This window comes from Gopherus flavomarginatus, chromosome 3, assembly GCF_025201925.1.
Source record: "Gopherus flavomarginatus isolate rGopFla2 chromosome 3, rGopFla2.mat.asm, whole genome shotgun sequence".
Classification (NCBI taxonomy): domain Eukaryota; kingdom Metazoa; phylum Chordata; order Testudines; family Testudinidae; genus Gopherus; species Gopherus flavomarginatus.
In genome coordinates this window covers 158988130-159002840 of record NC_066619.1, presented here as the reverse complement: position 1 = coordinate 159002840, position 14711 = coordinate 158988130, and the positions used below count along the sequence as shown (strand labels likewise).

The following is a 14711-nucleotide window of genomic DNA, read 5'->3' as shown; positions in this document are numbered from 1 at the left end:
GGAAACTTAAGGTTACTCTTAATTTTTTTTTAAACATTAAAATATGGAAACTGTAACTCTGTCTCCCATCCACCCTAAGCATTCTTTGTGTAACCTAAGATGACCTTATCATGCTTGTAAGTTCTCAAAAAACTAGCTGAGGCAGGGTGCAGGGAAGAGATGATTGCTATTTACCACTTTTGCTAAGAAATTCTGAAAGTTTTATTTTTTTCATTGTATTTCATTTCATTTGTATTTTTCATTGGTTTGTAAATAGGCTGGAGTTACATTGTTGTAGCTACTTAAAGTTATATGTTCCCCTGTTTACGTTGTATGGTAAGATTGAATTACCTGATCAACAGAAAGTATAGCGGCTAAGAAGTTCTTATCCAAAGGCATTTCCCCTTTAAGTACCTGACCTCAGGATTAAGTACACTGCCTTGTTAGTTAAATCAGCTTGCTGAGACCTTGAAGCTACTGCCTAGAAGCCCCCTCCGTTGTGTGTCCCCCTGACTCTATGGAAGATCGGGTAAGTGGGGTTCAGGGGGGAAGGGGAGACATCCTGACATTAGCCCTCCTCTTACCCCCTCCCCCCATACAGCAAGCAGGAGTCTCTGGGAGCAGCTCCAAGGGAGAGGACAGGAGCAGCACATGGCAGTGGGGAGAGGAACAGCTGCTGCACAGGGAACCTAGGGGAATGGGGAGTTGCTAGGGGGGCTGCTGGTCCATCCTGGTTCCAGCCACCCACCAGCTAGCTCCAAGGGGCTGCTCTTCCTGCAAGCAGTGAACAAAACAGGTAGCTGCCAAATGGTGTTAGAAAGGAGCATTTCACAACTTTGAACGAGCATGTTCCCTAATTGATCAGCAATTTAAAACTGAAACAACTTTAACTGGGAAGACTTTAAGTGAGGAGTTCCTGTATACATAATTCAGGCGCAAGGTTACCTGCTGGGTTTTAATAGTGTGCAGATGATGATACGTGAGTGGAATTAAGGTTCTTGGGGTGACTTAATCTGGTAATTTTTTGGTAATGTCAAAATGAAATGGTTCTTTTAAATAAAATCAAAACATTACTTTTCACTGAACCAAATAATTGTATTTGTCAAACTGGACACTAATTCTCAAATAGTTTCAGGTCAACCAAAACTGTATATTTTGGCAAATAAAACTATTCACTGAAAATATTTTGCCCAGCTATATCTGGTGTTCAATCCGTGAAGCCGTTTTTAATTTCTCCTTTCTGAAAGCTGTTTAATCCTGGGCAATCTGAATGGCAGGCAGTGGCTATAGATGCTTTAATACCTATATGCAGGATGGAGCCATCTGTTTGTGGTATATTGAAATATTTTGTTCTGTGAACACTTACAAGGAGGAGAGTTGGAAGGCCAGATCATCAGAAATGTTCAGTACTTTGTCAGTGAAAGCCGTCTGAGACAATACCCATACCCTTTAGTTTTACAGAAAACTTGCATTTTGATCCTGAATCAGCATGCATGTGAGAGGAGAGGTGGCAAAATAATTTTTCTTTTAATTTTACAGAGTGGCAGCACACTTGCTTAACATTAGAATCTCTGCAACAAAGAAAGAACTTAATATACTCATTGCCAACCAGTGGTGGAAAAACACTTGTAGCTGAAATTTTAATTCTTCAAGAATTACTCTGCAGGCAGAAAGATGTTTTAATGGTTCTGCCTTATGTGGCTATTGTCCAAGAAAAGGTGTGAAAACAGTGTTTTGGTTTTTTGTTTTATTTTGAAAATAATATTACTTTTTATACATGCATTTTTTTTTACCAGTGTAGGAAAATTAACTGTAAATATTTTAAGTCCTCTGTTAATCCATAAGGGATTTCTAGTGAATATATTCTTGTGTATCTTGAATAAATATCAGCCTGGAAATGAAAAGTATGTTTCTATTTTCTAGTTCAGTTAAGAGGCTCTCAAAGGACTCTTTGTGATGAAATGTACATTGTCTATAGTTAAGGATATCCACTTTAATTGAGTTGAGAAAAACTGGATTTGCACTGAGCTTTTGGAATGTTGTTGTCTTGCTTTCAGTTCCTTCTAATCCAAGTCTACTCTAAAATCCATGTTGACATTTAAATAATCTTGCAAAAAAAAAATAGCTGTCCAGTGTAACTAATAAGTGATTTATGGAGGACAGGTAAAGTGTTTTTCACTGGTTTGAAAAATCTCAACACTTTAAAGTATTAATATTTTAGTATTTTACATACTAAAATATTTTTGTCATTAATAAGCTTTCATTTCACTTTTCACAGTAGTCATTTGTTCAAGTAATAATTCTTCTTGTCAGCTGTATTGTTGCATAATGTATATATGAAATAATGTCTTAATTTCAGGATTGAGGCCAGAAAATACATCAGCATATAGTGAATTGCAGGATCAGAGTCATTAAGTGTGATAATTAATTTACTCTTCATCTAATTTTTTTTTGTATTTTATTATATTGTAGGTTTGGGCCTTGTCAAGTTTTGGAATAGAGCTAGGCTTCTTGGTTGAAGAATATGCGGGAAGTAAAGGAAGATTTCCTCCAATCAAAAGGAGAAAGAAGAAATCACTGTACATTGCTACTATAGAGAAAGGACACAGCCTAGTGAACTCCTTGATTGAAACAGAAAGAGTTGGTGACCTGGGTCTAGTCGTAGTAGATGAGGTTTGTTATAAAACTTGCAACAGGTTACTAGTACATATGTTACTATTTTATTTACAAAACAGTTACAAGAAAAATACACCATTTAAACCTGTGTATATGTACTGTCTAAATGGACATATTGTACAGATACTATATTAGAAAGCCATCGCTTAGCAAGTTGGAGAGTATCCAAGATTTGTCTTGTGTATTATTGCTCATTTGGAATAGGCTCTTCCTTAACAGAGCAGTGGGCTCTACATTTGTCTGAGAAGTCTTCTTAAAGATAGTTGGCCAATGTTAACTACCTAAAACGCAGCCATTTGCAGAATAGGATACAAGGGGCATTCATTCCAAACTAGTGTAAAACAAACTTTAAATGAATCTTTAACTGGTTACATTGAATGTGTTCTACTGATCCCTTAATTATACACAAAACCATGTTCAGTCTAGTGTAAACCGTTTTTGATCACATGAGTTTCTGAGAGGCCATTTGTGGCATGAACTAATCTGATAATTCAGATTTGACAGAGGATATGTCCACTACACTACAGTGGTGCCACTAAGGTGCTGCAGCTTCATATGTCAACAGAAGGGGTTTTTCTTGTAACGATGTAGTTAATCCACCGCTCCAAGAAGTGGTAGCTAGGTTGACGGAACTTTTCTTCCATCGATCTAGCTGTGACTGCTGCATCTATCCTGGGGGTTAGGATGACCTAATTACAGTGCTCAGTGCATGACATTTTTCACAACCCTGAGTGATATAGCTAGGATAGTCTAATTTTTAAGTGTAACTACCAGCAAGATGACTCAAGTTGAGGTGTTCCTTTAATAAAATGTTCTGTGAAGAAAACATTGAGAATTAAGTGCTGCTTTGCCAGTGATTGCTGTACTGTCATTAACTGTTAGGAAAAGGCCATCACTGTTTTCTAAAGCAGGGGTTCCTAACCTTTTTCTTTCTGAGGCCCCACCACATATGGCCCAGCTGTGCCACAGTAGTTGTTTTGTTGCATATAAAAGCCAGGGCCGTTGTTGGTGGGGAGCAAGGAGGGCAATTGCCTGGGACCCCATACTGCAGAGGGCATCGTGAAGGTAAGTGGCTCAGACTTCATCTTCAGCCCTGGGTGGTGGTACTCAAGGGCCATGGATAGAGTCCCACACAGCAGGGCTTCAGCTTTCTGTCCTGGGCCCTAGTGAGTCTAACGCCAGCCATGCTTGTCAGGCCCCCTGAAACTTGCTTGTGGTCCCCCAGGCAGCCCCAGACCTCTCATTGCACGCTTTGATCAAGATAAGAGATGTTCAGAATAAATCCTAATTGCGTAATAATAAAGATCACTGCACTGAGTATTTTCTTCCAGGAAGTGCCATCCCTGTGACCATTGTTATTTAATTTGATGGAAAGCAAACCTTGTTGTTAAACACATACGTATGGTATTAGATCTACTTTTTTCACCATTCTCCTTAAAAAATATATATATTTTATAATGAGATGACATTATTGGAGGGGGCTTTAGTGTCAAATACACCAAACTTAATCACAGAGAAATCTGACAAAAGATTTACCATATTAAAAATATTTAGGATTTGATTGGTATGCTGGTTTGTATTTAGAAATATTGCTAAGTCAGTAACTAATTTAACATGCCTCACTTCTCTTTATTTTTCCCTGAAGTTGCACATGCTTGGTGAGGGGAGTCGTGGAGCTATACTGGAAATGATTCTTGCAAAAATTCTCTACACTAGCGGTAAGTAACTCTTACATCATGACTGGTTACCTTTAAAAATATCATGTTAAGTAACAGCTTGTATAATTTGAGAGAGATTAATCCAATTTTCAATGTATTTTTTTATAGTTTCACGGTTTCTAAAATTTCAGAAATTCCACAGGGTAATAGTGTATTTCACCATGGATCACTGTGGTTATTTTTTACCCATTTGTAGTGCTTTGTTGGAGTTCATGATGTGTCCATGTAGTAATCCTCTTCCTTCATCATGACCCTTTCTGTTAAATGTGTATATAAAGGCCTTGGGGGGCGGACACTGTGAAATATTATCCATTGCATAGGATGCATCTTTATGGCACAGTTGGCTTGAGTTATAACTTGACTTAGAGCCACACACAAAAATCTGTAGCTTGAGTTAGGTGGTACTGTAAGCTCAAGCTCGCTAGCCTTTCAGAGCATGTCTACAGTGTACCTGGGAATGTGCTTCCCAACATGGGTAGACACACACGCCCTAAGTCTGCTGGATCTAGTATGCTAAATATAGTAGTGTGGCCACAGTGGCATGGGTGGCAGCTTAGGCTAGCCACCCAAGTATGCACCCGGGCACTCAGGTGGACTTGAACTCAGGTGGCTTGCAAAAGTCACTGCCTATGCTTCTGCAGCCACACTGCTATTTTTAACATGCTAGCTGGACCAGAACTAGCACATGTCTATCAGTGCTGGGAAGCACTGTCCCAGCTACAGCATAGACATTCTCAGGGGAGAGGGGGGTCAAAGCCTGAGTGCTGCTGAAGTTTGAGCTAGTACTTCAGTGGGGACCCATCAGCTTGTGTTGCAGCAACTCATCAGCAGCTAATCCGGTCACTTTGCAGCTCATTCTGTAACTCAAGTGTTGTTTTGAACTGTAGTTGCTCAAGTGCAGTTAACTGGTGTGCTAACTCAAGCTGACCATGCTGTGAAGACACTCCCATAGTCACCAGTGTGGGACAACACTAAATTCTTTATTCCTTTTCTGATGGTTTTCTGATGTGTTTGTGATTTCTCAGCTCCTGAGAAATGTTTTGACTTAAATGGAAGTGAAGTGTCTGCAGCTGATCTGGGTAGGATGGATGCTGCTGTGTCAAGGGATTAATCTAGAACAGTGTTTCGTAACTGGTAGGTCACAACTCCAAAGAGATTCACAAAAGGCAGTCTGGAATTTGTAAGGTATTGATTTATGTTGAAATTAAACTGCCAAATAAAATCTCTTCCCTCACTCCTTGCACGCCGTTACCCTTCAGTGTCAGCCTCTTGAAACACGTACAAATAAATTACGTAGACTTTATGGTCAGAAGGTACCATCATGATCATATAGTCTGACCTTCTGCGTATTGCAGGCCAAAGAACCTCATCCACCCACTATGTAATAGACCCCTAACCCTGGCTGAGTTACTGAAATCCTCAAATCATGGTTTAAAGACTTCAAGTTGCAGGGAATTCACCATTTACACTAGTTTAAACCTGTAAGTGACCCAGACCCCAGGCTGCAAAACATGGCAAAAACCCCCAAGGTGTTTGCCAATCTGATCTGGAGGGAAAGTCCTTGCCAACCCCAAATATTACAGTTAGACCCTGAGCATGTGGGCAAGATCCAGCAGCCAGATGCCTGGGAAAGAATTCTCAGTAGTAACTCTGAGCCCTCCCCATCTAGTGTCCCATCACTGGCCATTGGAGATGTAGCAGTTGCAGATCAGCTACATGTCATTGTAGGCGGTCTGTTTACACCATCCCCTCCATAAACTTATTCAGCTCAGTCTTGAAGCCAGTGGGCTTATCATTGGTACGTTTTACTCTTTTTATATGAATGGAAGGGGGTCTCTGATCTAGAAGAATGGAGGTGGGGAGCACTGCCCTTTCATTGTGTAGTTTGTGACCATGGGTTGTGTAAGATCTTTTTTTTTCCTAAGTACACAGAAAAAGGCACTGTGAGATACTTCTGTTATGTCTGTGACTAGCCCAGAGATTTTCTTTTTGGATGCAGACCTTGCTACAGTATTACCATGTGTTTTGTCACCTAATGCAATTGTAGCCTGGTGGACCTCTGCAATCTTCAGCTGATGCAGAATACAGTGACCTACCTTGTCAGTGGGAAGGGTGGATGAGAACGCTCAGCACGTGCTGTTCAAGTGTGGCACTAACGGCTACTTAGGTGTTCTGAGTAAAACTCAAGAAATCTAAATATGCATTGTCTGGGACCCAGTTATGTAGAAGACACCACTGTCTCTGCTGTCTAATGGGACCTTCTATATCATGACCATCAAGAGCTTCAGCCCCAGGCAGGGGGCCTGTAATCTGAGCTCTGCGGCCTAGGGCTAAAGGCTTTGACTTCAGCCCTGGGCTGTGGGGCTCTGGCCCCAGGCTCCAGCATGTCTAAACCAGCCCTGGCGACCCCATTAAAATGGAGTTGCGACCACTTTGGTTCCCAACCCACAGTTTGAGAACCGCTGGTCTAACCCAATGACCACTGTGAGAGCTTTAATTCCTACACAGATAGTACAGCTTCTTGTTCCCTTAATTCTTCTTTTTTAACGGAGTTAGGTTGGGTTTACAACAGTTGGCTCTGGTATGGCAACTACTGTGTTAAAATATGTTCATTGTTAACCTGAACTTTGCTTGTGCTGTGATAACTTTCACTGAAATAGGTACAAAAGTCTGTGGCCTGCTTTGTTTGGTCTTTTTTTTTTTTTTTTTTAATGACATGATGAAACAGCTGCCTAGATGCTGAATTCAGTTCTTTTTATATGTGCTATATAAGACTATAAATACATCTTGTGACATTTTTAACATTCTAATCGTAATAAATATTTAGTTTCAAACTTGAAAATGTACTCAACATTTAATTTTCTATTTTATAGAAACTACTCAGATCATTGGAATGAGTGCAACTTTAAACAATGTTGGGGACCTGCAGCAGTTCCTGCAAGCGGAGTATTACACTAACAATTTTAGACCAGTACGTGTTCAAGACTAGGGAAAACTATTGCTTAACATTTTTAGAGTTAAAAATGACTGCTAGTTTCATACTCTGAGCTTTCAACACACAGTTTTTGTACCAGTTACACTGTTTTAGAAACCAACACAGTTTAAAGCAGTATAACTCCCAAGTGCAAACGTAGTTATACTGGTATAAAGGTGCTTGTACCTGTTCAGCTTATTTCCATAAATGTCTGCACTTGGGGGTTGTACTGCTTTAACTGTGTTGGTTTCTTAATCAATTCAGTTAAGGTGGTACAAAATTTATAAGTAGGCCAGCCCTTCTTTGTGATTGAGAAGGCATTTGTATACTGAGCTTCTTCAATCAGATGCTTCAGTTACCTTTTTAAAAAAAGCAAACAAAAAACCTTTGCGCTGAAATTTCTCGTTTGTTTTCTCTACCTGGGCAGGGAAAAGAGGGTATACAGTTTGATGTTTAAAAAAAATGATCCTTTGCTTTGAGAATTAAAAACGTATGTCCTTCATTGTTTGGATTGCCTAGATTTCCAGGGACAAATCACATTTATTTTCTAAAAGATAGGTGGCAGCAGTGGAAGTGGCACACAATACAAACTATATTTAACTTATACTGTTGCAATTCAGAAAGATACTTAGCTTCACTGATTCCCTTCAAGGTAACTAACATTAGATAAAATAGCATGCAAAACTGAAAGTAAATTATTTGTGCACTAGTCCTGAAGCTCACAGCATCAGCCAAGCTGTACTTTACCACTTGGTAGAAGAGGTATTTTCCTGAGGTAATGAATTCTTGGAGGTAAGGGACAAGCAAGTCAATGCCTTATGCCAGCTCTTGGCTGTGGAGATAAGAATGGTTCTTTATTTTTTTGGAGTTTGGAAATGTATTTCCAAGAGATCTCATAGTTTAAAAGTTGTAGTGATGAGGACAGTAATTTGACTAACATTAATATATCTTTTTTTTTTTAACCAACCTAGGTAGAATTAAAGGAGTATGTTAAAATACAAGATAGTATCTATGAAGTTGACAACAAAGCAGAGAATGGCCTTACCTTTTCACGTCTTCTTAATTTCAAGGTAATGCAGATAAATGTATTAAACTTTTTATTTCTTTAGGTATACAGTATTCAAAAATTAAGGTAAATTAAGGTATTCTTAGGACACATTGGTTCATAAATATAAAGTATGATAAAGGGAAAGAATGTCAATGGACAAGTGGTCTCTAGAAGGCCAAATACTAACATGAGAGGTGTTTTTTAGATTTTAATTTTATTCCCAGCTGTACAGGAGAGAAGGGAGAGAAATTCTTTTCCCTTCTTACTGGGGGAGTGAGGTGCTTGAAAATTTCAGACAACTAGCCAGAAGCTGATACAAAAAGGTAGCGCCTATGAGCAAGGTCCAGGAAAACCACCCCAGCATCCTCTCTTCTCAACAGCTGGGAATGGGTGACCATAATGTAAAAATCAGAACTCCTTGTTGTCTGTACCTACTTTTTGCTTTGCCCTCACCCCCCAAAAACCTTCTGATCTCTAGACCAGTACTCCTCTCCTTTGATAGAGTGACTACCAATAGCATCGAACATGTAGCACCAGTGTTCAGAATGAGCTCCAATGGTAGTAAAGAGGCAAAATGTTCCATTCACACCTTTCTGTTATCTCCAGTCAAATTCTGAGCATCCCTTAATGTTCTACATTTTTAAAGCAAAAGATTCAGAATTGATTTGCAGGGTCCAGACCTTAGGTTTAATTCATGTAGTAACCACAAGTAGAGTGTGTGGTAACTTCCCCCCACCCCCTCTTTTCTTTCAGTATTCTAGTAATCTGCAGAAGATGGACCCTGACCACCTTATTGCCTTGGTGACAGAAGTCATTCCAAATTACTCCTGCCTAGTCTTTTGTCCCACTAAAAAGAACTGTGAAAATGTAGCTGAAATGGTATGCAAGTACCTGAACAAGTATGTTTCTCTTAGCACTATTTTAGAGTATACCTGAAATGCCAAATCAGCCTTGACTGTTTACCTCTTTTAGCACAAAAATTAATCAGCTGCCTTTTTCCCATGGTGATGGTGGTAATGATGATAAAAAAATATCCTTGCCTGATCAAAAACAAAAAAAAAATTAACTTGCCCTGGGTGAAAGGAGTTATAGGGTAGTTTGAAGGAAACACTCCTGTTTCAGAGTCCCATTTTTGGTTTAGAACAAAAACAGGCACTAAAATACAATTTTTCAAGAATCAGCTTAAAAAATATAAACACTGGGGAGAAAAAAGAGCAAAAATGACGAAGTTCCTTTTGAGACCATGTATGGAATTCCCATCTTGTTCATACTGTTCTATGTAAATTACAGCACTTACTGTGTCCCTTTCATGCTCTCGGTGGTTCTCTTCTTGGTCATGCCTAACAGTAGCCTGTTAAGCAGCTCTTTGTGTTTGGTTACATATGCTGTGAATGTTAGACGCAAACAAACAGTTAGGTTTTATTTTAAAGCTGAATATCTTAACTTTTTTTTTCACTGTTAATGAAACAACCAATATCTCAACCAATATGCTCAGATTCGTGCAATAATAATTCAAAAAAATCTATAGAAATGATCTTTCTAGGAAGTTACATGGCACTTACACTCATTTTCAGTGTGTATATCTCATTACTTTAACAAAATAGATACCGAAAATTGAAATCTCTAACTACTTGATATTCCCATCATCGTGATTGCTGCCTATGAGGAAAAGAACCTGTGCTATTACTAGACTTGTAGGCAGTTTATATCATTTTCGTCACTCATCTCAGTGCATTTGAAATAGAACATTTACCATAATGATCCTTTCTGTTTTCTTGACTGAGAGTATAGGTTGATTTTTTTTTCGCTACTGACTAACGTTGATTCTCATTTTGTTAAAAATAATATTAGAAACACTGGAAAATGTTTTCTGGACTTCAGAGGTTGAGGTGAACATATTCTTGCTGTAGTAATGGAGAATGGGCAGGAGAAATTAGAAGTATCCTTTTCTTTTAATGTAGTTACTGAATTGTTAAAATGTAAATGTTAAAGTTTTTGTTTATTTACCCCCAACCACTCAAGGGAATATAAAAATCACAAGGAAAACGAGAAACAAGAGCTTATTAAGGACTTGAAGAATATTGGTAAAGGAGGTCTCTGTCCTGTTCTAAAGGGAACCATTCCATTTGGTATTGCCTACCATCACAGCGGCCTTACCAGTGACGAAAGGAAACGTATAGAGGAGGCTTATTCTACAGGTGTTCTGTGCCTTCTTACTTGCACATCTACGCTAGCTGCTGGAGTCAACCTGCCAGCTCGAAGGTTAGTCATGCAAAAAGTATTTCTGAGGATTCATTTAAACCCTATATTATCAAAACTCCTGCATTGTCTAAAGTTGGAGATGTCAACATTATATTAATGAGATTGCACTCTGAATAGCGATTAGACATGGCACAATTTACTCAGTAGTTCTCTTTGTATGTTGTTAGTCATATCTGCTGACTTCAAAGATGAATGTTTCTGCTTTTTGCTCCTGGGAACCTTGCTGGGCCAGTATCCTTCTGAACAATGAAACTGCATTCTGTTTTGACTCAAGTATAATTAAGAGAATTGTAACTAAATTCCAATTACAGGACCAAATCAGATGATTGCACAGGCATAACTGAGGGCAGAATTTGGGTTGCAGAATCTGTTACTTACGATGGTGCATGAGACTGTAAGAACACATCTTGGCTTTCAGGTAGAATCTATAGAGCTGGCAGTTAAGAAAACCATCACTTTACTTATAAACAGAGAACATTTTATATTAAATCACTGAGATAGTAAATAAGGAAACAGATAATGCTATTTTTAGAGAGTTTTCTGAGTGGAATTACACTGAAAATAGTCCTTTTATTGAAAAGTGTAGACAACCCAAAAATGTATTAGCATAGAGCACATCTCTTCAATCTGTATGTTTGAGGTCATGCTGGTGATTACAGCAGTGTGTCCAAATGACCTGTTGCTGTGTAAATGCTGATGCATTTACTGAAAACAAATGCTGAATTAATGCATTCTGGAACTTCAGATGCTATGATTTATTATTCATCATGGTCTTGTCTTACCATTCGAAAATGGTATACTTACACACTCTGGCAGGATATTGACACATTGTTTCTCAGTGTGATCAGTTACCTTATGTATTCTGATTGGCTTGGAGAATGGCTTCTTGCCTGCTTCAGAAAAAAGGGCTTATCCAAAAGTAGCTTTTAAAATAAATTACACTTTAATAGATAAATTGGTTATTGATAGCCTGCAGTCTTAACTCATCAATGTACAATAGTAAATTACTATAACTGAAAGAGATTAGAGAATAAAAATGTAATTCCAATTTGTTGTCTTTGTGCATTTGTCAGCATTGAGTAGGAAATCTTTTTTCCCTACGTGTTTGGGTTTTTCATGTAGCAACCAGGGAAAAGAGAAACAATTTTTAAAAAAGGAAAATGTGATATAAAACCACAAAAATTGGCAGAGGGCTCACAACATCTTATACCTGAAACTAATTTTAATTTACTTTTGTAAGTTGTTGTATTCAAGTTGACTCAACTTTTAAATTGCGTGATTTAAACTGTAATATTTGTGTTTTAGTAAATCTTAGCTGCACAATTTTTTGTAGACTTGCTGCTGAATAATCTGGCAGTATAAAACAGATTTGTCTCCTTTTAACATTTTATATTAGAATTCTGTGATCTAGAGACAGAGTTTGTGTTTAATCTTTTTTGTTAAATTTAGATTTTTTTATCCAATATAACTAGAATGTGACAAAATGCAATTTTGGCTTTATTTCTTTGTAGAATTCTTTAGAAATAGCCTTTCTAAATAGTTATTACTCAGGGAGACTTTTGAGGGCTTGGAAATAAACTCATTTTTGTTCTTTATTTGACAATTCATGGAATATGCGTGTCTTGTGTTTTAAATAATTCTCCTATTGCTCTACATTCTCAATTTAAATAAAACTTAAACCCTGTAGAGTGTAGACAGAAGTCCAAATTGTTTGTTTAGGTGAATCTCATTTTGCATCAAATCAATATTTTAAAAATTATAGATGGTAGTAGGAGATGCTACAGTATAAAGATGCAGGTAAGGCAACTCGTGGATTATCTGTAAAAGTCCTTGATGACATTGTGGTGCTGTTTATAATTTGTATTACTGTAGCACCTGGTCATGCACCAGAACCCCATTGTGTTAGATGCTGTACAAATACATAACACAAAGACTTCCCCTGCCCTAAGGCGCTTACAGTCCAAGTATAGGATGAGACAACAGATGGATACAGAGAGACAAATGGGGGGATACAAGGATACCATGAGACAGTATGAGACCATGTGCAAGGCTGTAGTCTCAGCACACCAGCAGCCCTACTCATCATCAAGTTTTTTTTGTTGACATCTTGGAGAAAGTGTGTTTTGAATGAGTGAGTTTTGTGGATGTTTATGAGGAGCTCTTCCAAAGTGTGAAGGGCAGCCTGGGAGAAAGCATAATGGTGTTTGTTTGAAAATGTAATGACTGAGCAATGCAGGCTGGCATAGTTGCTTATTTGTTTTTTGTTAGGTTTTTTTTTTTAACACAAATAAGGTGTTTAGATACAGTTCTTAAGCTGATACAAAATTCAGTTTGGCACTTGTTCATATTTTATCAAAGATTCTTTCCACGTGCTCAGTATTGCTCCTGATTTTCAAATAGACCTGTTGGGGTATGTTTTGTATTTGACAGGCATGCATAATTCTTACTAACAATGAGTCTTGCATCATGAGGCAAATAGACACTTTTCTTTTAGGGAGAGCTTTGTGTTTAATATAACTTTACTGATGGTTTACAGAACGTAGCTTTTTCAAAGTCTCTTCTTTTTTCGTAGGGTTATTTTAAGAGCTCCCTATGTTGCTAGAGAGTTCCTGAAGAAGAGCCAGTATAAGCAGATGATTGGCAGAGCTGGTCGAGCTGGCATTGACAGTGCTGGTGAAAGTATTCTTATAGTGCAAGAAAAAGACAAACATCTGGTAACTTACTAAAAAAATGTGGTAGCTTGAGTCATCAGAAGAAGTTGATGGGGGGGAGGAGGGGATTTGAATTGTTTGCCCCCAGCTCTTCATTTGAAAGCAGCAGTAACTATTTTACTCTCCTTGTAATAATTATTTTTGTGGGACCCTTTTCTGCAGTCATGAGAGCAGCCAGAGCTGCAGCATATGTAGTCTCTAACACAAGGACTTGTCCTAAAACTTGGACATCTCCAGCAATTTTCTTATTTACTAGCTTGATATTTTTAAAAAAACCTTCAAGATATTTTTTGAAAGTGGAATATTTTTCACCTGTGGAGACTTTATGAATGAATAGTGTAAATAACAATTGTTTTTGTTTTTTAGGTTCGGGATTTAGTAAACAGTCCTTTGGAGAACTGTTACAGCAACCTCTTTCTTGAATTCACTAAGGGAATCCAAAGCCTGCTCCTGTCTTTGGTTGGATTAAAGGTAACAATTTAACTCTTTTGTGAGCAACTAAAGAGATGCAGTTTGATATTTAGAGTGTGGATGCAGAATAACTGTATGTTTCACTAAGATGGAAATCAGTTATATTAGTATTCACTAAGGCCTTGAGTTTAACCATGACTAGCTTGCACAGTGCTGAGCACAACTTGCCCTTGTCTACGCTAATGATGATGATGAGGTCGTCATTGTGTTAGCTAACTCAGTTAAATCATGTTGAAACATGATGAAAAAATTTCCTAATGTAGACAAGTTCCAAGTGGTTTCTGCTCTGTTTCCTCGTTGATTTTAAACATGTTTTGTATTACTCACTCCTTAAAGAGCCATTCCCCCACACCCACCCACCCCAAAAAAAGTAATACACTGAAAGCTGGAATGTTAGAGCAGAATGTCATGTAGTGTTTGATCTCTCACAGCCAGAATGTCTGTAGTATAACTTAGGTATCACACAGTTCTGTAGCAACATAAAATGAACAGTGTTGCCCTATGTTTTCAGTAAGCATAATGTTTTCAGCTAGACGAAGATTGTAGCTTTACACTTACCTATCATGCTGCGTATAATGATAGTCAGATTGTTTAAACGTAATGTTGCAATCACATACTAAAATGTTGTAGATTGCAAGAACCCCCGAAGAGATCTACCACTTTATGTGTGGCACACTGTTCGGTGTTCAGCAACAGTTTTTGTCTAAAGAAAAGAGCCTCTCAGCTATAACTAGAGAAGCACTGGGATGTCTGATAGAAAAAGGACTACTAAAAGGAAAAATGACCTCTGAAAAGGAACAAAAATCCCAAAGTAATCTAGAGATCACACAGTTGGGTCAAGCTACTTACAAGGGTGAGAAAGTTTTCTTCAT

The 14711-nt window shown here is 38.1% G+C and overlaps 1 protein-coding gene across 8 annotated transcripts in view; it reads left to right on the top strand.

Annotated features, from left to right (window-relative positions):
• The window catches only part of HELQ (helicase, POLQ like), a 34461-nt gene that overhangs the window by 6538 nt on the left and 13212 nt on the right, over positions 1-14711 (top strand). For 5 of the 8 annotated variants that reach the window (XM_050945121.1, XM_050945122.1, XM_050945124.1 and 2 more), the window contains exons 3-12: positions 1519-1697; positions 2452-2652; positions 4301-4373; positions 7247-7344; positions 8319-8417; positions 9149-9294; positions 10418-10657; positions 13230-13371; positions 13735-13839; positions 14470-14692. In XM_050945121.1, the coding sequence (XP_050801078.1) occupies positions 1519-1697; positions 2452-2652; positions 4301-4373; positions 7247-7344; positions 8319-8417; positions 9149-9294; positions 10418-10657; positions 13230-13371; positions 13735-13839; positions 14470-14692 (1506 nt within the window). Of the gene's footprint in view, positions 1-1518; positions 1698-2451; positions 2676-4300; positions 4374-7246; positions 7345-8318; positions 8418-9148; positions 9295-10417; positions 10658-13229; positions 13372-13734; positions 13840-14469; positions 14693-14711 lie in introns of those variants that run through there. The other 3 variants (XM_050945123.1, XM_050945128.1, XM_050945129.1) reach the window with 3 other exon arrangements.